At 40.3% G+C, this 25,258-nt stretch overlaps 1 protein-coding gene across 2 annotated transcripts in view; it reads right to left on the minus strand.

Moving 5' to 3' along the window:
- si:dkey-106n21.1 (solute carrier family 23 member 2) overlaps positions 1-25,258 on the minus strand; it is a 103,054-nt gene that overhangs the window by 34,106 nt on the left and 43,690 nt on the right. For both annotated transcript variants that reach the window (XM_047349212.1, XM_047349205.1), the window contains exons 6-7: positions 10,633-10,750; positions 7,315-7,471 (exon numbers count right to left, since the gene is read on the minus strand). In XM_047349212.1, coding sequence (XP_047205168.1) covers positions 7,315-7,471; positions 10,633-10,750 — 275 coding nt within the window. The remainder of the gene's footprint in view (positions 1-7,314; positions 7,472-10,632; positions 10,751-25,258) is intronic.

Below are 25,258 nucleotides of genomic sequence, written 5' to 3' on the forward strand. Positions count from 1 at the left end.
GGAGACAAGTGTGGATCCGCTTAAATGCGTCACGATAGCCTCAGCCTGCATGAAGGTTTTTGTAACCAATTTCCTTCCTCCTAAAACCTTGGCCATCCCCTCACCTCTGGACTACAGGCGTAGTAGTAAGACGTTTTCCAGCACGTTTCCTCTGCCCTGCTGTCCATGATGCTGTATGAATCGTTAGGTTTTAGCACACACCTATTTTATACGTTTCGTAGTTCATCAAACTTGATCCAACTGTTGAATTTCTCAGGCCAATTTTTCCAGCGTACAAAAACCTGTTTGACACCCTTGACGGTGCGTTGATTGAATATTTTCTCCACTTGATACATCTTGTCCTTAAATATTTTTACTTTTTGAAGTTCCTCAGCGTAAAAAGAACCCTCAATAGGTCCTCCATCCAAATCTTTGAGTTTGTATACAGGAGATCGGGGTATCCGCTCATACACTGTAAACACTTCATCTGTAAAACTCTGTTTGTATTTTTTGTCAAACACTCCACGTACCTTGGATATTCTGACAAGATCCCCCTGTTTAAACATTGTCACTGAGGCCCTGCAATATCTGTTGGAGGTAACATCGTACAGATTCTGAAACACTTGAAAGGCATTTTCTGAGGTCACTTCCATTGGGGTCATCTTAATGCTGGTGTGGTAGGTATGGTTGTAGCTTCTAGTTAAATTTTGCAGGACGTCAATGTACCGCCGGGTGTTGTTAGCAGTAAAATATCTCCACATCCTTATTTTTAACGTACGGTTAAACCTCTCAACCACAGAGGCTTTTGCTTCACTTGCTGTGGCAAAATGTTCAATACCGTGTTTCTCCATTAGAAGCTTAAATTTCTTGTTAAAAAATTATTTCCCTGCATCAGTCTGAAGTTTTTTTGGGACCTGACTTTCTTTAAAAACTGATTCAAAAGCCTTTAGCACCTCTGCAGCAGTTTTCCTCTTCAAAACACGTACATACGCCCTCTTTGAAAAGATGTCAATGACTGTTAATAAATAATTGTAACCGTCATTTTCCTTGGCCAGAGCTTGCATGTCACAGAGATTGGCTTGAAACTGTCTCAATGGTCTGGTGACAAAAACTCTGTTTCTCGGGAACTTTATTCTTGCAGGTTTATGTAGAGTATAGGTATCTTCTCCCGATAAAAATATTTAACTTTTTCAACCGCTACCTTCTTCCCCGTTTCATCTTGTATAACCCTCCTCAACCTTTCTAAACCCCCTAAACTTCCCGGATTTGATGTGTTGTAATATACATTTTTCATGATCCTTCTTTCAGACATCCCAGTCTTATGCTCACTCTGACGACTACTTGTTAAATAATGAAAAAAAAACAAAAAAACACCTGAAGGTATATTTATACTTCTTTTTTTTTATTATTTTGTACCCGTATTTAATAGAGAAATAGAAAAAAAAAAAACGCATTCAGATAATAAAGATCAATTCAAACACTGCAATCTTTAAAAAACAAAGCTGTTATATATATATGTATACCAGTAGAAACCCGAGAGAGAATACAGAAAAGACAAAACAAGTCATCAATCATCTCGGAGATCGGATCGTACCACTCTGAAACAGAGTTAAGCTGCTCGAGACAGTCATTACCGCTCATCTTCTTGTACATATCAGTGATTGCACTATGGAAGCCTTGTACCGATTTCAGTTCATATAAAACCGTCTCTGCAATCGTTTTCACTCTGAAGTCATCTGCTTGTATGCGTCAAAGTGTCAGAAGTTTCCGAATAGCCGGAAGGAGCTTGGGGTTTACGAGTCTTCGCACAATGCGTTGAAAGTTGATTTGGTAATACTCCTCCTCCAATATCTCCATGCACTGATGCTGTTGTTGGCTCGGGTGGTTCGTTATGCACCCGTAACAGGTTTCTTTGACATAGTTCAAACAGGTTATGTTGAATAAATGAAGTATTGCTGTTTTCACCGTATTGATGAGAGTGCTTGAGATCCAGCCGTCAATTTCATCACCCTGATTACTCTCCTCCTCTTCTGGTGAAGGCTGAGGGGCAGGTATCGGGTCTGGAGTTTGTGGGGAGGGTGAGTAGCTGATGGTTGCCTCGTCCTCCACAATCACCCTCTTGTCTTCAGGTTGGATATCTGTGTGTACAGACTCAGCCACGCATAGTGGTGAATAGAGGTCGGGAGAAGGCGGATGATACGATCTGAGGTTGTATCCTGTCGGTGTCCCTGGACTGAATAGGGACTCAATGAGCTGCAACGACCAGGTGGCTGGTGAATAGAGGTCTGGAGAAGGTGGATGATACGGCCCGGTGTTGAAGCTTTCATCATCATGATCGGGAGAGAAGACGGTCTCTTCTTGCTGGTTGTAGAGGTCCCAGTATGGTGTTTTCCCGTACGCTCCATGCATTCTCAAGGTCTGCCGCCCACCGTTATGAAGAAGAAGAGTCTCTGAGCTCGCAGTTAGACCCTGATATATAGCGCAGGAAGGTGGGAGGGTCCTCAAGAAGGGGAGTGGGTTCTCAAAAGAGGGTGGGTCCTCAAAAGAGGGTGGGCTTTAGATCCACAACAGGGAACGTCAGGATTCTTTGCACTGACATAACATCAATCCAGCAGTGTGAGTTTTCGAAAAGGTTGGAAAGACGCTGTCCAATTTCATTCATCTTCTCAACCCAAGCATCATATGGTAGAGCCAGCACAGTCTTGAATACACCACAGTTCTGATTGAATGCCTCCAACACAAACAGATCTGAGGGGGTCGTCTGGTTATTCTTGCGTTTGCTTGCCTGAAAAGACGAGCGGCCATTTGCTGTGGTTTTTTGACTCCCACACTGCACTAAAGAGAGGTTCTGTCGCAGCTATTTCAACATTGGAAGGACACATTCTCATCCTTTTTGCTGGTTGAGGAGACCTTTCATCCTCCCTTTCGTACACTGAGACTGATTCAGGGTTATCGTTAAGGTGTGGGATTGCCAACCGTAACACAGCCCAGTCGTTGTGGGTGAGAGTACACAGAGCCAATGATCCATTAAATACCTCGACTTGATCCAATTGATACAGGCAGAGCTCTCCTATTTCGTACATGAAAATATACCCCCAGCTACCGCTCAGTCCATATGGTTCCAAAGACCACTCTTCCTGCAGAGTGTCGAACGGAGGCCTTTGTACCTTGCATAGGTAATATGTTGATTTCTTCGGGGCATCCAATTCACGGCGCGTATGCCTGTAGACGGTTACTGGGGTTTCACACAGAAGAGACGTACGTCTTAGCTGACATGAGGCCTGTTTTTCATCCATTGTTGTTGGTGAAGTTGAATCATCATCTGCAGAGTATGTTACGATAGGAATTCCGATAGGTATCTCTGACGAGGAAATAGATGATGTAGATGGTTGTTAATCATCTTGGCACACCTTGCTTTTCTCCTCGGTTTGAGGAAAAACTCTCTTAACTCTAACCATTGTTCAACAAGCGTTCTTTTCCAGCGAATGCTGCAGGTAAATTGTTGCGTTTTCCGATAGTTTTTAAAACAAACACTGAAGAACGCCCCTCTGTTTTTTTAATTCGTTGATTCTAGATTCGCCCCCTAATGACGAAATCCTATCAGCGTGCATAGTTACGCCCCTTGGCCACAACCCCCTGAGATACCTCAGCAAAGCACAGACGTGTTAATTCAATAAACAGGGAATGGGAATTGACTGAGACAATGCTCGAGACTTATAGCCAGGAAAAGAGCACAATCCTCTTAATTACTTTGACTACAGTTGGTGTGAAGACTTTTGTCTGAGACAATACGCAAGAATCAGCTGCGGATGTCTGAGGTCTGGTCACCTATTCATTAAACAGTGGATTGTGTATTGATTGAGACAATGCTCCAGACTTTGGGTCAGGAAAAGAGCACGTTCCTCTTAATTACTGTGACTACAGTTGGTGTGAAGACTTTTGTCTGAGACAATACGCAAGAAACAGCTGCGGATGTCTGAGGTCTGGTCACCTATTCATTAAACAGTGGATGTGTATTGACTGAGACAATGCTCCAGACTTTGGGCCAGGAAAAGAGCACGTTCCTCTTAATTACTTTGACTACAGTTGGCGTGAAGACTTTTGTCTGAGACAATACGCAAGAAACATCTGTGGATGCATTAATTCAATAAACAGTGACTGAGGATTTTATAACCTTTATTTTGTTTTTTTTCAGTTCACTTATTTCTCTGTTTTAGATCATCTCTACAAGTTACTGGTGCAGATTAGATTGCTCAAACATTTGAGCAGAGGAAGAAAGGTTCTGTATCTACTTTTTGTCTCCTTGTTTTTAGATGTAAAAACATCCATCTAAATAACCCCTGTGTTAAAACAAAATGAATTTACAATTCTGTCAGGTTCTCTCTTTTTATCAGAATTTTGTGTGATGTGCCTGCATTAACCTGAGTGACCTTTTAAAGTGGATAAACTACATGTTTTGTTTTTAGATGTAAAAAACATCTAAAAACATACAATTAGAAAGATTCGCTTCCTTGTAATGACAACATCTGGCTAATGACAACATCCGGCTAATGACGATATCCGGCTAATGACAACATCCGGTTAATGATGATATCCGGTTACGTCACAGGAAGGCCCACCACCGGAAGTCCTGCCCTAGGATATCCCAGCCACCGGACGTCCCGTCCACCTGTCAAAATTTTCACACCTCGTTTGATTGAAGGATGTATATTTAGTCTCTCTCCTCATTTCACCTGGTTCTTGCTCCATATATACACATCTGTTCTGTTCATTCCTCTCGGAAACATTCACTCTGCTCATGCATAGCTTGTTGTGTCAAGTTCTTCATTCATGCCATGCCGGTTCTAGCTATGTTCATGCCAAGTCTGTTCAGCTTCTGTTCATCCATGCCTGCATCTACAACCATCAAACTGCCTCCCAGTTTGCGTTCTCTTGATTATTAAAATCTTCTACTTACCATCATGCTACCTGTCCGTGTGCGTTCCGGGGTCCTCCGCTACACAAGCCGTGACAGGAACAGGCAGGATGCAAGGAAAAAGAGCAGAAACCAGCAAGGCCAAAGAGAACCACAGAATATATATACTGGTGCAAGAGTCAGAAAAAGGCATGGAGAGCAAGTGAAAGTAATCACGTGGTAATGAGTAGCAGCTAAGACCAATGAAGGGGGAGAGAGATGATGGAGGAAAGAGAAGGAAGAAGATCTGAGGCGAGGGACATAGAAATGTCTAAATATAACAAAGAACAAGAATTAACTAGGAAATAAGGAAACAATAGGTTGAACTAAACTAGCAGCAACTTGGGAACTAAAACAATAGAGAAGAAACAGACAATAAAGAAGCATAAACACCTAATGGGCAAATCATGACACATTGCTTGCTTTGGTACATGTTCAGTATAGGTTTGCTTCAGTGTAACGTAGCTGTATTGAACAATACAATGACTGTTGTCCGATTTAACAGGAAAGATAAAATCAGAAGAAATCCAAACTACTTCAAATATCTCAACTTGAGTATCTGCTGACACCAATGTCTACCAATTATGATTGCTTTTACCATAACATTTAGTGTTGTTATTGCTCATGGTGTTGTATAAACAATATGAAAAAGCTTTCAGCTATGCTGTCTTGTTTTGTGCCCTGTCTGTCCAGGAGAGTCCCTGCAGCCCCATAAAACAGGACTTTACAAATGTATTGACACAAACTCAAAACTTTTTTGATGACTTTTTAAAATCTTTTAAACATCATTTATGAGTGATATGAAACCTTGGTGCAGTTAGCATTGTCAACTGTAACAGCACTATCTCCAGCTATGTTCTAGATTGTAAATATTCCAAACTTCTGTCAAAGTCTTACAGCATTCCACCAGCATTTCCATATCCCTTAGCATAAGGGATATGACAAAGAGAGGTAAAATGCTTAAAATAATAAAATAAAGCAACTTTCTCAGTAATTCAGTTAGCTTTCCTGTTGCTACTAAAGCTCTGTTCCACTCCTCTGTAGAGCTCCAAGTGTTGTTGCACTTGGCTCTTTTAGTTATTTCCTCAGTTGTAACTGTAACAATCCAACATGAATTTAACCTCTTTAAATGTTTTCATAAAATACACAAACATCTATCTCATTTCTTCTGTCTTAAAAATGATGACAAATGGAACAAGTGTCTTTTCACATGAATGTAGCAGACCTAAATATTGAGCTCAACTTAAAACTTACAATGTCTATATATGGGCATATGTCTAAAGCCTTGCTGAAATACCTAACATCCTGTTCAAGCTGCATTTTAAGTAATACAACTTGTCCCATGGGTATTGTGAAAGTATATGTCTGATGCACATGCACACATTTACTCAGTGAATACATACATGTAAGTGATGTCTGACTCTGCAATGATCAAAGAAATTGCAAAAAATCCATAAGAAAATGTAAGTTAAAGATGCATCTGAATGAGCCACAAGATATCTCCTCACCTTGTAGATATTGGGTTGACCACAAACTCCTCTGTATACCGAAACATTTTTGAGTCAAATATTTTTCCAAAAGCCAAAGCTTGACCCAAACTGGGTCAACAAAATACAAACAAAAATAAATCCCAAATACAAAAAAAAAATCTCAAACACAGCCACAAGTAAAATAAAAATAATAAAGAAATGACCCGGATGTTGCAATGACTCAAAGTGATTGAAACAGTGTGACGGAAAGTTAATAGAGCTGCACAGAGAAAAACATCTGCTAACCTCAAAGACTGAAGCAAAAAAGAGTGGACTAAAATTCTTCCACAAAGATGTGACACCGACAAAGTAATACCCTAAGCCAAGCCATGCTATCAGTACAATACAGCAAGGAGCAATTTGCAGCAAGAGTTTGTTTTCCTAATCCAATTGGTTCTGTCAATCACAGGATGGATTTGTTGAAGAATTTTAATTTAAAGTAGAAATTAAATGTGACATCAAAATGTACATCACAACAATCAGTCGTCCACCGATTCATGCACACATTCAAATACTGACAATGGTGAGCCAGCAACCCACTGGTTACAGGGTGAACTCCTACCACCTGAGCCGAAGCCACCCCATAAAAGAGATATGCTTTGATCCATGTGTCCAGAAAGATCTATGTTTTTATTTCTTATTTTAAGAGTTTGATGTTTCACTAGGAAATCCATTCAGGTATACATGAGGCTCCTGATCATCTCACAATGTTCTGAAGCCTGATGTCGTATAACTGAAAGAGTATTTTTCCATTTTATTATAACAATAGTTGTGTATTTTGGCCAGCATTGACAGTGGCTTTCTGCATTTGCATGTTTGAAAAATAACCATTGACTGAAGAAGGATTCTTACCTGGATAAGGCATGTGGAACCACGGCGAGTTTGTCACAGCATTCAGGTTGATGTCGGTTCTTGCTGAGTAGCCATACTGGTTAGACTTTGAAGGCAGGGCGTCAAAAACCGTCAGTAAGAAGCAGACTAGCCAGGCACCACACATTCCAAACAAAGCCTGAAGTTTGAGATCAATAGAGAGTATCTTAGTATTGTTTAAGCTATGTTAAACCCCCTTCTGAAATTTTTTGTGTGACTATGTGAGGCTACTTAACAAAAAACTATATATCTAATAAAGTACAAACTCAAATGGCCAACTATTCCTGTAGATTAATTAATTTATAGTAAAAGCTAATAAATCACTGTTTGCAATCATGTTGTCCAAAAATAAGGGGAAAAAAATAAGCTATTATATGTTTCTTTAAAAACATGTCTTTCATGAGCTTGAATGTTTTACACAGAGGAGAGCACATCTGGTTTTGATTGTGAGAGTAGTCTCATATGGCAAACATCTTTATCTTTATTTGAACTGAGTTTGCTTGTATTGTGTATTGTATAATCAATTGGCACGTAATTCTGTTGACATTTTGGATTAGTTAGAGCTATACAACAGGCTTTTATCATATACAGGTACATGCTAAACAATCACATCACAGCTGGGAGGTGTGAGGAAAACAAAGACAGCAAAGGGGGCTAATTAGATTTGACTCACTTTGACCGGATCTGCTGGATCTGAAGAAAAATCCTGAGTGATTAGGGTACAGTATAATGTCATGAATGATATCACATAATGGAGAAATTAGCTCCATAATTTCATGGAAGTTCTTTACTCTGGTAAAAAACATGTGGTCTCGTTTGATGTTATACCTGGTTTCATTTCCGCATACTATTAAGTGAAACATTGTATGTTTTCCCTTCACATAAACCAGCTATGAGTGCAGATTTGTAATTTGTAATTCTATAAAAACGTTTGAGACTCACAGAGTTTTGTTGTTTTTTTAATTATGTGGGTCTTTGCCGGCTTTTAGAGTTATTTTGAATAAATATGGAATTCAAACTTATTAACATTGAAATTGTTTGTAGTCATACAAAATGCTGTGTCCAGACTACACGTTCTAGCAAGTGAGCACACGTGACCCCCATTTTAAACTCTCTACTTTGGCTACCAATACATTTTAGGATTTGTTTAGAAATTGCCACACTAACATATGAAGCACTAAAGAGCCAGGCCCCAGAATATTTATCTAATCTTCTCACAAAATATACTGCGGCTTGCTGTCTTTGCTCAGAGGCTTAAACTTTTCTTGTCCTTCCATGCACATGACTAATGACCTTACTGTTTTCTAAAAAAGCTTCAGCCTGTATATCTTTCTATCTTTATTTGGGTTTTATGTGTTAATTCAGAATTTTTATCTGCTTGGTCCACATGTCACTGCCATTACTTACAAACTGTTTGATTGTGTCAGCCGTCTTAGCTATTTACCAGGTCATCAAATCAATTTGAATTTCCTTACTCAGTAATAAGAAATAGAAAGAATACTGTGTGTCTATTTTAAGACTTTCTATATCAGGGCATGCTTAAACTCCTCCAGTCCTTACCAGGTTTTAAAATTTATTAAATCCAACCTCAGGTGGACAAAACCCACAACAGATTACAATCTAAACAAAGGTCCTGCTAAAGCCTTTTAGTTACCACTGTATGTTGACTGGATGATTACTACAGATTTGAGTGCTTCAGACCAAATCATTTCATTATGTTCTAATACATAAAATCCCTATATTTAAAGAGGGTGTAGTTTTTTTTTATAACATGACTGATTTCATCAGGTATTGAAGTTTAATTTCCTGTTAAATCTGAGATTTAATAAAAATCACAATAATTATTCTCTGCCAAGTTATCTGTTTTTCAACACAATTTGACACCCTGTCATTCAGTAGTCTTTTAGCGATGAAAGCTGTAGGTGATGTTGCATTAAATGTAAAAAATAAAAAAAATATTATTTGCTAAAGTGTCTTTGCCACATCATTAAAGGAACGGTTATATTAAAGTATGTTTAGAAATAGACCGGGTACATTTTTCTTACTTAAACAGGTCCCTAGGCATACTGAATAGAAATTAAATAATTTTTTCTATTGTATAAAGACATTCTCTACATTGTTGGGAAATTGTTATCCTTAATCACTTTAGTAAAAATTTCTCACCACATAATGAAACTGCTTATTATTAAATTCACAAAATAAATTAGTTAAATTTTCCTCTTTTATTTATTGCTTTTTGGCATAATACTAACTTGTCATTAGCAATAAATCATTGTATTTTGCTGGGGCCCCACCCTAGAGCCAGGCCTGGGGTTGGGGCTAGGTCATTCCTCCTGTACCCCAGTTGACCAACCTCCTGTAGGGGGAACCATGGGGGATTGGTGCTAAGAAGATCGAGCGGCAGTTGAAGGCGGAGGCCTTGAGACCTGATCCCCAGGCACTTAGGCTGACTCTGGGGACATTGATTGTTAGCCCTCAATGGGGGGGAAGAAGCCTTAGCTTGTGCAGGAGGTCAGGAGATACCAGCTAAAAATATTCAGACTCATCTCTACGCACAACCCAGATCTTCAAGAGAGGCTGGACGCTCTTCTACTCTGGAGTGGCCTCTAATCCATACCTTATTCTTTTAGAAGGCCCTGAAAGATCTAGTTTTAATTTGATAATGCTAGGGCCTATTAACTTAACTATTAACTATTCAGTGATTAAGATTGAATAAAGTTTGTAGCTTCTCTTTGCAAGAAATTGCCAGAATTATGCCTGGGTCTTGTTGATGGCTACAAAAAGGGTTAGGTGCACATTTAGCCTAATGCTGGTTGAGGTATATATATTTTTTTATTTATGTGTAGTTTTTTTCTTGTATTAATTAGCAAGAAAACACAATAAATTCCAACTTGTGCACTCAGCTGTTGATTTAAAAAACCACTGAAGTTATTTGCTGCATCATTTTATCCTGCAAAATGAACTCAAAATTAAGACCAGACGCAGCACTGGTGGTGTTGGGGGTTAAGCACGTGACCCTGTAGCACTCGACACAGCAGTCCCGTCAACATTTGCCGCATGTCTTTCCCTATCTCTCTCTTTGTTTCCTGTGTACCCACTCTCATATAAACCATGTGAAAAATAAAGGTCACTAGTGCTGCAAAATATCTTTAAAAACAAAATCGAAATGAAATTCATACCCATAATGAGTTGACCTTAAAACTGACAACACATTATTTTTTCTAAAGGCCAACATATTGTGAAAAAAAACTTTGCAGAAGACAAATCCATAAAGATTCTTTATAATCTGTGGCAACTCACAGAGAAGAGCTTGAAGAGTGGATATTGGAAAACCTTCCACTTCTTATCCTTGTATGCAATCATTGGAACATCAACTTTGCTGAGGTATTGGGAGAAGAGGAGGATGAGACAGACTGTGCTGTAGAACAATAAGACAGAGGACAGGAGAAAATGTTCACAGAATCTCTGCTTGTACATTACATTAATAATCACAATCACAAATCCACTGGAATGTGTTCATTATGTGTTTTCTACGTTAAAGCTAATCACTATAGAATTAACTTGCCTGACAAGTGTCAGTTGTGCCTTTATTGAGCATAAATAGTTATTATTGAAAGACTAATAATAATGATAAATATTAAAAGTGGGTTTTAAACTCACTATGACTCTGCTCTGTAAAACATTTCTACAATTATTCTTTAGAATGTAGAAGCCAGCAGTAGGCTCTGATGATTGTATACTATGTGCACTACTGGACTTTAAAGCAATCCTCTAACATTGTAGACAATGGAATCCTCATCTCAAGGCTGGAACAATATCCTTTGCTGACCTCCTCTGGAGGTACCACACAGCTTCATTAATCGTTTCCTTTTTTCATTGTACCTGCTTTTCCTGGAAACATGCAGGTACATCTAATACATTTGAAAATGATGATCGTGAAAATGTTCAATGTTCAATTTGAACATTACTTGAGATCAATAAAAATATATATTTTAAACACAAATCTATAGCTTCTGAAAAGTGTGTTCATTTATATGCACTCAATACTTGGGTGGGGCTCCTTTTGCATTAGTTACTGCATCACAATGGTGTGGTACCAAGGCGATTAGTATGTGGTGCTGTTCAAGTGGGAACCCCCAAGCTGATTTGATAGTGGCCTCCGGCTCATCCGGATTGCTGGGTCTGGTGTCTCTCATCTTTCTCTAGACAATACCCTGTAGATTATCTATGGGGTTCAGGTCAGGTCATTTTGCTGGCCAATCTAGCACAGTAACACAGTGGTCAATGAACCAGCTGTTGGTACCTTTGGCAGTGTGGGTCTGTTCAAAGTCCTGCTAAAAAATAAAACCAGCACCTCTATAAAGTTTGTCAGCAGAAGGAAGCATAAAGTGCTCTATGATTTCCTAGTAGCACACCAAACCAACGCTGACTATGGAAACTTCACACTGCATTTCAAACACTGTGGATTCTGTGCCTCTCCACTCTTCCTCCAGACTTTAGAAGCTGGATTTTGAAAAAAAATGCAAAGTTTACTTTAATCTGAAAGGACAATCTTGGACCACTGAGCAACAAAATGGTTATTTTTCTCCTTAGCCCAGGTAAGATACTGCGGACATTGTGTCTGGGGTGATAATCCCATTTAATTTTTTGGAGGGACAAAAAACAGGGAAATAAATCTCTCTCCCTGTCTCTTTCCTGCTCCTTTGTGACTTTCCTTTTAGGGTTGAGCCCTCAGCATTTTTAAATAATGTTAATAAAAGTAACAATAGTAGTTATAGCTTTGTTCTTAATTACTTCATATTTTACCTGTATACAGATTTTTAAAAATACTTTTAAATACATTTCAAAATCTGGAACATCACACTAGGAACAAATCTAAAACATCAGTAAAATATGAATAAGGCATTAACTTCCTGACAGATATGTCGTCCTTATTTCCTCCCCTCTTTCCCTCTTTTTTCCTCTGTCCTAAATGATCACTCCCTTTTTTCCTGTCTTCTTCTCCTTGCTCTCCTCTATCCACTCTTTCTACTTCTCTCTTTCTCTCCCCACCTTCTTCTGGTGTTCTCCTCTGTCCCGTCACTGCTGCTATACTACGTACTCGTTTGAACTTGATAACCATCATAAGCTAAGCAATTTGCTTAATCAGCGAGCTGTTAAAAAAAAGAGGCTGATTTTGGACAAAATGGGAGAAATGTCACTTTTCATGTTACAACTCTGTGCTTGTTGAATGATGATTATATAATAAATTATTAATAAATTATTTACTGGCTTTTACACATTGCTGCAGTTTCCTCATCGGGTGAGCCTGTTGCTCAATGAAACATGGTGCTGCCAGAAAAGCTGCTGGTAGCCCCACCCATTGGAAACGACATTTGGACCAAGCTCCTTTGTATAATGGGGGTGAGGTGGGTGGGGTCATGATCTTTCAATAATTAAACGCTTTTCACATTTCTAATTTAAATCGCTTGAGTTGTACTTTTTTTAAAACAAACATTGCTATACTGTGGCTGCTGCAGTAATGGGGGCACTGTGCCGGTCCGTTGTGGTGAAGAGAGAGCTGAGCCGAAAGGCGAAGCTCTCAATTTACCGGTCGGTCTACGTTCCTACCCTCACCTATGGCCATGAACTTTGGGTCATGACCGAAAGAACGAGATCCCGGATACAAGCGGCTGAAATGAGCTTCCTCCATAGGGTGGCTGGGCACTCCCTTAGAGATAGGGTGAGGAGCTCGGCCATCCGGGAGGAACTCGGAGTAGAGCCGCTGCTCCTCCACATCGAGAGGAGCCAGTTGAGGTGGCTCGGGCATCTATACCGGATGCCTCCTGGACGCCTTCCTCCGGAGGTGTTCCAGGCACGTCCCACCGGGAGGAGGCCCAGGGGACGGCCCACGACACGTTGGAGGGACTATGTCACCCGGCTGGCCTGGAAACGCTCCAGGTGTCTGGGGAGAGGGACGTCTGGGTGTTTCTGCTGAGTCTGCTGCCCCCGCAACCCAGTCCCGGATAAGCGGAAGACGACAAGTACAAGTACATTGCTATACTATAATTTTTTTTGTGTGTTGTTAATGATTTTTGAAGGGGGCATCCCCTGTGTGCCCCTCAGGATTTCTGCCTATGGTTAGGTAGGATGTTGAAAGGTAAGTCTAAAGGATTAGGAAAAGATGTGTCAGTGCAGTCCTACAATAAAGATATTTAAACCATTGTGTTTGTCTCTGTATTAAAGGGGGTAGGGAACAAGAAGCATCTGACTGGTTCCTGTCCATCTACAGTACCAGGATGTGTATGAGGTGGACATTTTAAAACCACAATGATTACTCTAGTATAAGATTAATCATTGTGGTTTTATTATTATTACTACTATTAGTATTATTGCAGACTAATACTTATAGTGTTATTGGAAGCTTACTTGCTAAAACAAGTTGGAAATTAACCAAGCAAATGGCAGCACATTGGCAACTAGCATTTAGACAGCTTGACATAGTGAAGACACACACATCTACTGGGTTAAAGAGGAATGCTCTGAAAAAGAGAAAATATCCAGTAAGCTGGAGATGTGTTGACAAAAATGTCAAAGTTCTTTAACAAGATGCTGGAGAACGCTGCAGGGTAACTGGAGTTACCTCTCTCTGTATGGAGTAAAGTTGCCCCCGTCATTCAGCTGTTTCTGCACACTGCATGTTAGAGACTAAAATACACCCTTTAATCAAACTTTTTGACAGGTGACCTTTGACCTTAAAGGGGGGGGGGGGGGGAGTCATGGGTGATGGGGGCGGGGAGGTCATGGGGTCAACATGGGTGTGTCCGAGGGGCGTAACCGTGGATGCTGATTGGTTGTCGTCATTAGGTGCAATACCTTAAATGAACCAATTATAATACAGGGGTGTGTTTAAGGGTGTTACGGGGAAGGCCTTAAATGAACCAATTACAACCCAGGGGTGTGTTTAAGGGTGTTATTAATAATCTGTATGTTTTTCAGGCATTAATACATCTAAAAAAGACATGCATCCTTTTATATTTTAAAGGTATACTCAACTTAATGCTGGCCTGTCACATGAAATCCTAATAAATGAACTGTGTAACCTGACAGAATTGTAAGTTAATTTTGCTTTACAGCAGGACCTATTTGCTGAATATATGAGCCAGTCTAAATCAGTTCAAAATAGAAAAGACCTAAAAGTAAATAAAGATTGTGCTTCCCTACATTGGTAGCACGAGCAAACCTTCCACTTCTGCGTCAACAGACTGGAAAGCAGAAGAAAGAAGTAAGACAAAAAAATGAAATTAACAGAAAAACTTTATGAGCCCTCAGTATACTGTTTCCAAGTTATAAATTGACTCTAGCAATGATGTGTTTGTTTTGAATCATGAGAGACTCCATTTCAGGAAAAGGAATGATAATTTTAGTTACCTGTAGCTTTTCTAAAAAAATTTTTTTTTTTCATCTTAGAGCAAAGGTTATTGAGGGACTCACTGAAACAGTTATTCTGTAACTGAACTCCCAGTCAACATCACCCTCGGCCTTCTGATTCAATTTCCTGACCAAGTGTGTGACACAGGGCAATAAAGTAATTAGAACTCTCCCAACCCCCTGCACCAAAAGAGTCAATCCGTAGGTTCATGAACAGGTGAGACCCCCAGGGGCCTGATGTATGTCAACGTTCGCTGGTTTCTCATTGTTAATACATACTTCTAAAAGGAAATTCTTGTTTTTTGATTTTGGTAAAGTTTATAGAGACAGCTTCCCATGTCAGAGTTCACTGAGTTATGTCCACAAGAAACAGTGCAATGAATAGCTAATACAGGTCCTTCTCAAAATATTAGCATATTGTGATAAAGTTCATTATTTTCCATAATGTCATGATGAAAATTTAACATTCATATATTTTAGATTCATTGCACACTAACTGAAATATTTCAGGTCTTTTATTGTCTTAATACGGATGATTTTGGCATACAGCTCATGAAAACCCAAAATTCCTATCTCACAAAATTAGCATATCATGAAAAGGGTTTCTAAACGAGCTATGAACCTAATCATCTGAATCAACGAGTTAACTCTAAACACCTGCAAAAGATTCCTGAGGCCTTTAAAACTCCCAACCTGGTTCATCACTCAAAACCCCAATCATGGGTAAGACTGCCGACCTGACTGCTGTCCAGAAGGCCACTATTGACACCCTCAAGCAAGAGGGTAAGACACAGAAAGAAATTTCTGAACGAATAGGCTGTTCCAAGAGTGCTGTATCAAGGCACCTCAGTGGGAAGTCTGTGGGAAGGAAAAAGTGTGGCAGAAAACGCTGCACAACGAGAAGAGGTGACCGGACCCTGAGGAAGATTGTGGAGAAGGGCCGATTCCAGACCTTGGGGGACCTGCGGAAGCAGTGGACTGAGTCTAGAGTAGAAACATTCAGAGCCGCCGTGCACAGGCGTGTGCAGGAAATGGGCTACAGGTGCCGCATTCCCCAGATCAAGCCACTTTTGAACCAGAAACAGCGGCAGAAGCGCCTGACCTGGGCTACAGAGAAGCAGCACTGGACTGTTGCTCAGTGGTCCAAAGTACTTTTTTCGGATGAAAGCAAATTCTGCATGTCATTCGGAAATCAAGGTGCCAGAGTCTGGAGGAAGACTGGGGAGAAGGAAATGCCAAAATGCCAGAAGTCCAGTGTCAAGTACCCACAGTCAGTGATGGTCTGGGGTGCCGTGTCAGCTGCTGGTGTTGGTCCACTGTGTTTTATCAAGGGCAGGGTCAATGCAGCTAGCTATCAGGAGATTTTGGAGCACTTCATGCTTCCATCTGCTGAAAAGCTTTATGGAGATGAAGATTTCATTTTTCAGCACGACCTGGCACATGCTCACAGTGCCAAAACCACTGGTAAATGGTTTACTGACCATGGTATCACTGTGCTCAATTGGCCTGCCAACTCTCCTGACCTGAACCTCATAGAGAGTCTGTGGGATATTGTGAAGAGAACGTTGAGAGACTCAAGACCCAACACTCTGGATGAGCTAAAGGCCGCTATCGAAGCATCCTGGGCCTCCATAAGACCTCAGCAGTGCCACAGGCTGATTGCCTCCATGCCACGCCGCATCGAAGCAGTCATTTCTGCAAAAGGATTCCCGACCAAGTATTGAGTGCATAACTGTACATGATTATTTGAAGGTTGATGTTTTTTGTATTAAAAACACTTTTCTTTTATTGGTCGGATGAAATATGCTAATTTTGTGAGATAGGAATTTTGGGTTTTCATGAGCTGTATGCCAAAATCATCCGTATTAAGACAATAAAAGACCGGAAATATTTCAGTTAGTGTGCAATGAATCTAAAATATATGAATGTTAAATTTTCATCATGACATTATGGAAAATAATGAACTTTATCACAATATGCTAATATTTTGAGAAGGACCTGTATGGTAATTGGACCTCTTTTTTTTGCATTTCAGTGTGCTGGCAATAAAAACAGGTTTAGTTTCACAGTAGTCACAGAGACTTCAGTGTTGCCTACATCATCGTCAGGTCTGCTGCAGCTAAAAAAGGTATAAACTTGTTACACTGAAAAATACTAGTAGAACTGTAGTTTAAACTTGTTACATTGAAAATACCAGTACTGACAAGAAAAATATGTCAGTACATATTTCAGGAAACAAAGAAATAGCAGCATCTGCTTCTAATGATTCTCAGAAGTACAATGCCATCTTTAGAAGTAAGTATTCATCTGTAAGAAATCATTAAATGCATGTGAATGTTCTCTAATATTGTTTATATATATATATATATATATATATATATATATATATATATATATATTGTTTCTTTGTCTTAGAACCCACCACTGATGACCTTGAGGATTTCATCTTGACACAATCTGAATATGGTAAGTAATGTTAAATGCAACAATATTTTATAGTTAACGAATAAATCAGCTAACATTGAACACATTTATAGATTTGATGAGAGAGGTAAACCCGAATGATCAAGTTGGAGGGATCAGCGGCTGGAATCGACCTTGCCCCCGACAATCAAAGTTGAGAAGGCGGATTATCTCCAAAAAAGAAAACCCGACAACATCTGAACTTTCTTCTAACAAAGAATTAAAATCTGAATCGTTAAATACGCCTCCACAAATTATCATCATTTCCCCTGAAAACACACCGGATAAGTTACCAGCTGCTCCCAGGCCAGAAAGTAAGCCCTAAAAAAAAATGTGTTTTCTTTGAGAGTGAATGTGTATTATTAGAGACTTGTTTTAATCCTCAGATAAAACTGTTTACAGATTTGACGGAGAACAAATCTATGAAAGAAGCAGCAGCACCAGCTGATTTGATCAAGCAGACTAAAGAGCAGCAAGGTGGGTGAAAATAAATAAAAAGAACAATATATATATATATATGTATTTTAAGCATAGTTCAATAAAATATCATATAAATCCGTTTACAGATGCACCCAAAGATGCGAACCTGAAGCCGCCCACCAGAAGGTCGCTTTTCAAAGATCAAGGCAGCGTTTCACACAAGCGCATAAGTCCCGTACAACAAGAAGCGAAATCTGGAGGTTTTATCGCCCAGATCCGGAGTAAGTTATAGTATTTCAAAATTCGTTTATAAACCTACAAGTAATAAAGTTATAGGAGTTCACTTCCCCCCTTAAAAAACTCGTTTATTTTAAAACTATTATTATCGTTTATTTATGAGCGCTGTGCTGCGCAGCGTAAGGTAACAAAATCTTTAACCAGACGTAACGACGTTGTGCAGCTGGAGTTAGTGGGTGAAAATCTCAATCATCATGTCACATTTACTGTTACCGATGATGGAAATATGATCCTGCCTGCTTTTGAGAACTTTCTGGACCATTTAGTACAATTGAATGCTGATGTACCTGTAGATAATAACCTGGAATTTGTTCTTCAGGTAGTTAATGACCCTGCAGGAGGGTCTAAACGTAAGGCTACAGGAACGTTAGACTGTGAACTGATTAATAAGAAAATGCGTCACCTGTATGTTGTAGATAATACCGGTAATAAGTTATGCTTTGCAATCTGCCTCGCACACGTCTCTGACCCTGAGATTAATGATGACCGTGTTGTAGAACTGGGGAGAAAATGGCAGGACCAGGCAGGCCTTGATGAGCAAACAGCAGTTACTTTTAGTGATATTGGTAAATTTGAAAACATTCTGAAGAGAAAAATTGTAGTGTTTCACAGAACCACGGGCTCTACAGCTCTGTGTAAATTTGAGACCAGTTTCCCTGATCGTTCAAACCTTCTGTTTATGCTGTTATTTCAAGGTCATTACTATGGGATAAAAAGTCTCAAAGGTTTTATAGGGTGCAGATATATCTGTGGATACTGTTACACCAGCTATGAGAATACAAACACACACCATTGTGAAGGTTATTGTTCAGTGTGTCAAACATATAAATGTATGCAAGAAATTAGCAATCCTGTCACCTGTGCAGGCTGTCAAAGAATCTGTCGTAATTCTTCATGTTTCAGCAGACACAGGGAACTGCGCAAAAGAAATAATGCTGACAGACCTATGAGTGACTGTAAGTTGGTAAAACTTGTAAACTTGTAAAATATGCAAAAGGATATACGTTATTCCAATCAGTAAACCGAATAAACCACACTTGTGTAATGTAAAATGCTGTATTCGCGGTGAAAATGTACCTCCCGGCCTAGACATTACATGCGATGATCATAAGTGTTACATTCAGCCTTGCAGTGCAATTAATCAGCTTGATGATAAACTGATTTTTTATGATTTTGAATGCTTCATCAATGAGAGCGGCGTGCACACCCCCTTTCTGGTCTGTGCTAAACGATGAAAGGTGATGAATGGCATGCTTATGGGTTAGACTGCACCCAAAAATTTCTTCTCCATTTCATGAGACCTTTGTACAGAGGTTTCACCTTAATAGCGCACAATGCGCGTGGGTATGACAGCTACCTGATTCTCACAGCAATGCTGCAGTTAGGTATTACACCTCATCTCATCATGCTAGGAAGTAAAGTTCTCTGTTTAACCGATCCTGATTACAGGTTAAAATACATTGATAGCCTGTCCTTCATGTGTATGAAGCTGAGTGCCATGCCGAAAGCGTTAGGCTTTACCGATCAAAGCAAGGGTTTTTTCCCCCACCTGTTCTCCTCCGAAGAGCGCCTCCGGAACGTGGGGTCATATCCTGCTCCATTCTGCTATGCTGTAGAACACATGAGTCTTCAAGAACAACAGGTGTTTAGCAGCTGGTACAGAAAAGCGAGCAAAGAGGTATTTGACTTTAAGAAAGAAGCTATTCGTTATTGTAAAAATGACGTTGAAATTCTTTCTCAAGGCTGCTTAAAATTCAGAGATGAGTTCTTTAAGGAGACAAGTGTGGATCCGTTGAAATGCATCACAATAGCATCTGCATGCATGAAGGTTTTTGTAACCAATTTCCTTCCTCCTAAAACCTTAGCCATTCCCTCACCTCTGGATTACAGACGTAGCAGTAAAACGTTCTCCAGCGTGTCCATTCAATGGCTCAGCTGGATTGCAGACAGCAGAACCATATTTATCGAGCATGCTTTAAATAGGGGTGAAAAGAAAATTGGTCCATATTCTGTGGATGGGTATGCAGAGATTAACGGTGTCAAAGTTGCGTTTGAATTTTACGGCTGTTTTTTCCACGGCTGTAAAAAGTGTTACATGCCTCATGACAAGTGTCCGTTGAGAGGGGTAGCATTTGAACAGTTTTACGCAGCGACAATCGAGAGAAGCAAGGTGCTCCAAACTGTGTACGGCCTTCGTCTCGAGGTCATCTGGGAGCATGAGTGGACTGAAATGAAAAAAACCCATCCGGGCGTGATCAGCTTTCTTGAGAAAGTTAACGCACCTGAACCGTTATCACCCCGGGATGCTCTGTATGGTGAACACACCTGCGCTATGAGACTGAGGTACCCAGCGGGGCCGGGTGAAACTGTACATTATGTGGATTACACGTCTCTGTATCCTTATGTAAACGCCAACTGCGTTTTTCCCCTCGGTCACCCCACCATCATATGCAAAGATTTTGATGACCCCAGCAGCTACTTCGGTATAATCAAAGTTGTGGTCTACCCACCGCGAGGCCTCTTTTTCCCTGTTTTACCTTACAGAAGTTCCCGAGGTAAACTTGTGTTCACTCTCTGCCGCACATGCGCTGAAATAAATAACCAGTCAGGTCCCTGCATGCATGGTGTTGAGGACAGAGCTCTGACGGGTGTGTGGGTGAGTGTAGAGTTTTGTAAAGCATTGCAGTGTGGTTATCGCCTTGCTAACATCACAGAGGTGTGACATTTTGAAAAGAGCAGTGACACAATCTTCAAAGCTTATATCAACACCTTCCTGAAGGTCTCTGTCTCGAGTTGAATAACGCTGTTATAGTAGCCACTTCTGATCCTTTGCGTATTGATCTCCACATCGCCAACCTTACTCCATTCAAAGTAGGCATTATGATCCGGTAAATTATTTCATGTATGAGGGTATGAAATCTCTGCTAATGCAACCATCCATTGGCCTTCTAAATCAATATGTTGAGCTAAATTTACTCGGAAACTCGAACTGGTATTATTTTTAAACACTTCCATGCTAGCGTTAGAGGGAAGGTTAACGTAAAAGCCATCATCCTCTACCTGACGGTTCATGATGCTGTGTCAACTGTGAGGTTTAGTGCAAACCTTTTTATACGTTTCGAAGTTCATCAAACTTTTCCAACTGTTGAATTTCTCAGGCCAGTTTTTCCAGCTTACAAAAACCTGTTTGACACCCTTGACCATACGTGGTTTTAATATGTTTTCCACTTGATACATCTTGTCGTTAAATATTTTTACTTTTTGAAGTTCCTCTGCGTAAAAGGAACCCTCGATAGGTTCTCCATCCAAATCTTTGAGTTTGTATACAGGAGGAGATCGGGGTATCCGCTCATACACTGTAAATACTTCATCCATAAAACTCTGTTCGTATTTTTTGTCAAACACTCCACGGACGTTGGATATTCTGACAAGATCCCCTTGTTTAAACGTTGTCACTGAGTCCTTGCAATATCTGTTGGACTTGACATCATACAGATTCTGAAACACTTGAAAGGCATTTTCTGAGGTCACTTCAATACAGCTCATTTTAATGCTGGAGTGGTAGGTATGGTTGTAGCTTCAAGCTAGGTTTTGCAGGACATCGACGTACCGCCGGGTGTTGTTAGCTGTAAAATATCTCCACATCCTTGTTTTTAATGTGCGGTTAAATCTCTCAACCACTGAAGCTTTTGCTTCACTCGCTGTCGTGAAATGTTCAATACCGTGTTGCTCCATTAAAACCTTAAATTTCTTGTTAAAAAATTCTTTAACGGCATCAGTCTGAAGTTTTTTGGGGATCTGACTTTCTTTAACAATTTATTCAAATGCCTTTACCACCTCAGCGGCTGTTTTCCTCTTCAAAACTCATACATACGCCCTTTTTGAAAAGATGTCAATGACTTAATAATAATTATAACCATCATTTTCCTTGGCCAGAGCTTGCATGTCACAGAGATCAGCCTGGAACTGCCTCAACGGTCTGGTGACAAAAACTCTGTTTCTCGGGAACTTTATTCTTGAAGGTTTATGTAGAGTATAGGTATCTTCTCCTGATAAAAAATCTTTAACTTTTTCAACCGCAACCTTCTTTCCCGTTTCATCTTGCATAACCCTCCTCAGCCTATCTACACCCCCAAAACTTCCCGGATTTGAAGGGCTATAATATACTTTCTTCATCAACCGGCTTCCTGCCATCTCTGCCTTATGCTCACTCTGACGATTACTTGTCAAATAATGAGAAAAAAATACACCGGTGGGTAGATTTATCCCTTTTTTATTTATTTTTGTATTTAATAGTAAAAAGAAAAAAGAAAAAAAAGAAGAAGAATCAGATAATGCAGATGAATTCAGACACTACAAGCTTTTAAACAACACTTTCGGGAAAGGTTAATATGTTCCCACTTTAAATGTATTTAATAGTAAAAGAAAAAAAAAGAAGAAAAATCCTATAATGCAAATTAATTAAAGTACTGGAATACTAAAAATGATACAACAAGTCATCAAACATGTGAGATCAGTTTGTCAGTCCGTAGCACTCTGAAACAGAGTTAAGTTGTTTGAAGTGTTTCTCTTCGACCATGCGATCATAAACGTGCGCTATTGCACTGTGGATGCCTTGTACCGATTTCAGTTCATATAAAACTGTCTCTGCAATCGTTTTCACTCTGAAGTCATCCGCTTGTATGTGTCAAAGTACCAGAAAATTCTGAATAGCAGGAACGAGTTTGGGGGTTACGAGTCGTTGTACGATGCATTGAAAGTTGACTTGGTAATAATCCTCCCCCAATACCTCCAGGCATTGGTGCTGACGCTGGCTCGGGTGGTTCGTTGTGCACCCATAGCAGGTTTCTCTGAGATAGTTCAAAGAGGTTAAGTTGAATAAATGAAGTATCGCTGTTTTCACCGTATTGATGAGGGTGGTTGAGAACCAACCATCAATTTCGTCCCCCTGGTTACTCTCATCCTCTGCTGAAGGCTGAGGGTCCTGCATCAGTTCCAGGGTTTGTGTAGGGGCTTCGGTAGAGGGTGAGTAGCTGGTAGCTACTTCATCCTCCACGACCACCTTCATGTCTTCAGGCAGGACATTCGCGTCTACAGACTCAGCCATGAATAGCGGCGATGGTGAGTAGAGGTCTGGAGAAAGCGGTTGATACATTTTCATGTTGTATCCTGTAGGTGATGCAGGACTGAAGTGGGTCTCTGAGAATGAGGACGTTGAGGTGGATGGTGAGAAGAGGTCCGGGGAAGGCGGTTGATATGGTCCAATGTTGAAGCTTTCATTGTGCTCAGGAGAGAAGTGGATCTCTGCTCGGTGGTTGTAGAGATCCTTGTATGGTGTTGGCTCACTCATTCTCAGGATTCAGTTCTCAGTGTCTGTGAGCTTGCTGTTATCCCCTCATATATATATCATAGGAAGGGGGCGTGTCCTCAGAAGAGGGTTTGTTTTAGACGTAAAACAGGAAACGTCAGCGTTTTTTTCACTGACATGACATCGATCCAACTGCGTGAGTTGTGGAAAAGGTCGAAAAGACGCTGTCCAATTTCACTCATCTTCTCTGCCCAAGCTTCAAACGGCAGAGCCAGCATTGTCTTGAATATGCCGCAGTCCTGATTGAAAGCCTCCAACACAAACAGATCTGAGGCGTTCGTTCGGTTGTTCTTGCGTCTGCTTGCCCGAAAAGACCAGCGACCATTTTATGTGGTTTTTGACCCCCACACTGCGCTAAAGAGAGGTTCTCCCTCAGCTATTTTAACAGCGGATGGTATATGAAACATTCTCGCCCATTTTGCAGGTCAAGGAGACAGTTCATTTTCCTCTTCTTCTTCTTCCTCCCTCTCCTGCATTGAGACTGCTTCAGGGCTATCATTAAGGTGCGGGATTGCAAGCCTTAACACAACCCAGTCGCTGTGCGTGAGAGCACACAAAGCCAATGATCCATTAAATACCTCGTCTTGGTCCAATTGATACAGGCAAAGCTCTCCTGTTTCATACATGAAAATGTAACCCCAGCTACCACTCAGGCCATATGGCTCCAAAGACCATTCTTCCTGCAGAGTGTCGAACGGGGGTCTTTGTACCCTGCAGATGTAGTATGTTGATTTCTTAGGAGCATTCAATTCATGGGATGAACGCTGGTAGACGGTCACTGGGGTTTCACACAGAACTGACGTACCTCTTGGCCGACCCGAGGTCTGATTTTCAACCGTGGTTGTTGAAGTTGATGTTGGATCCTCATCATCGGTAGAGTATGTTATGACAGGAATTCCGATAGGTATCTCAGATGAGGAAGTAGATGATATAGATGATGCAGTTGCTTGTTCATCATCTTGGCATGTGTTGCGTTTCTCCTCCGCTTAACGATTAACTCTCTTAACTCTAGCCATTGTTGAACGGGTGTTCTTTTCCAACGAATGCTGCATGTAAAGTGCAGAGTTTTATCCCTGTATTTAAAGTAAACACTAAAGCACGCCCCATTGGGTTATTCAAGGTTTAACGAGGCTTAAAAACACACCCCTCTATTTTTAATTGGTGCTGATGCCATACAGTTTCTGATAATACCATATTTTTCTTGTTCTATTTATAACATACACACCCCTGTGTTTTAATTGGTTCATTTAAGGCCTTCCCCCGTAACACCCATAAACACACCCTGGTATTATAATTGGTTCATATAAGGTATCGCCCCTAATGACGACAACCAATCAGCATCCACGGTTACGCCCCTTGGACACACCCCTGTTGACCCCATGACCTCCCGGCCCCCATCACCCCCCTTAAGGTCAAAGGTCACCTGTCAAAAAGTTTGTATTTTAGTCTCTCATGTCACTCCTATTCGTTTGTCAGAGAAACAAAAGGAGTGCTGACCATTTCTTTGATCAAAGTGATGCACTTTTGAGTGTACAGTTAGAAAGATGAAATCAGCATTTCTGTTAAGTAATTTGCAGACTCCAACTGCAGACCCAATCAGCTATCATCTGATTGTTAAACTTCATGTGCTACTTTATAAAAGCTGAAGGATAGAAAAGGTTATTATTTCAAGCAAAACAGCTTAAACCCAGTTTTAAATTCAAATGTTGCCTTCCACTACTGTTTGCATCTGGTAAAACAAAAATGTAACTGACACTGACACTCGCCAATTGTGCCTGAAGTAGAATTAAAACCCAGATTTTTCAAAATGCAAATCCTCATCATAAGTAGAGGAAATAGGTGATTGATTTTTAAAAAGAGTAACTGTCAACCTCATGTTCTCTTGCTCCTTATATATGTGTCTGTATCTCAAAATCAAAACAATAATCAGTAAATGTTCAAGATAGCTTTACTGTATTACAATTGTTA

This window comes from Girardinichthys multiradiatus, chromosome 2 (genome assembly GCF_021462225.1).
Source record: "Girardinichthys multiradiatus isolate DD_20200921_A chromosome 2, DD_fGirMul_XY1, whole genome shotgun sequence".
Classification (NCBI taxonomy): Eukaryota; Metazoa; Chordata; class Actinopteri; order Cyprinodontiformes; family Goodeidae; genus Girardinichthys; species Girardinichthys multiradiatus.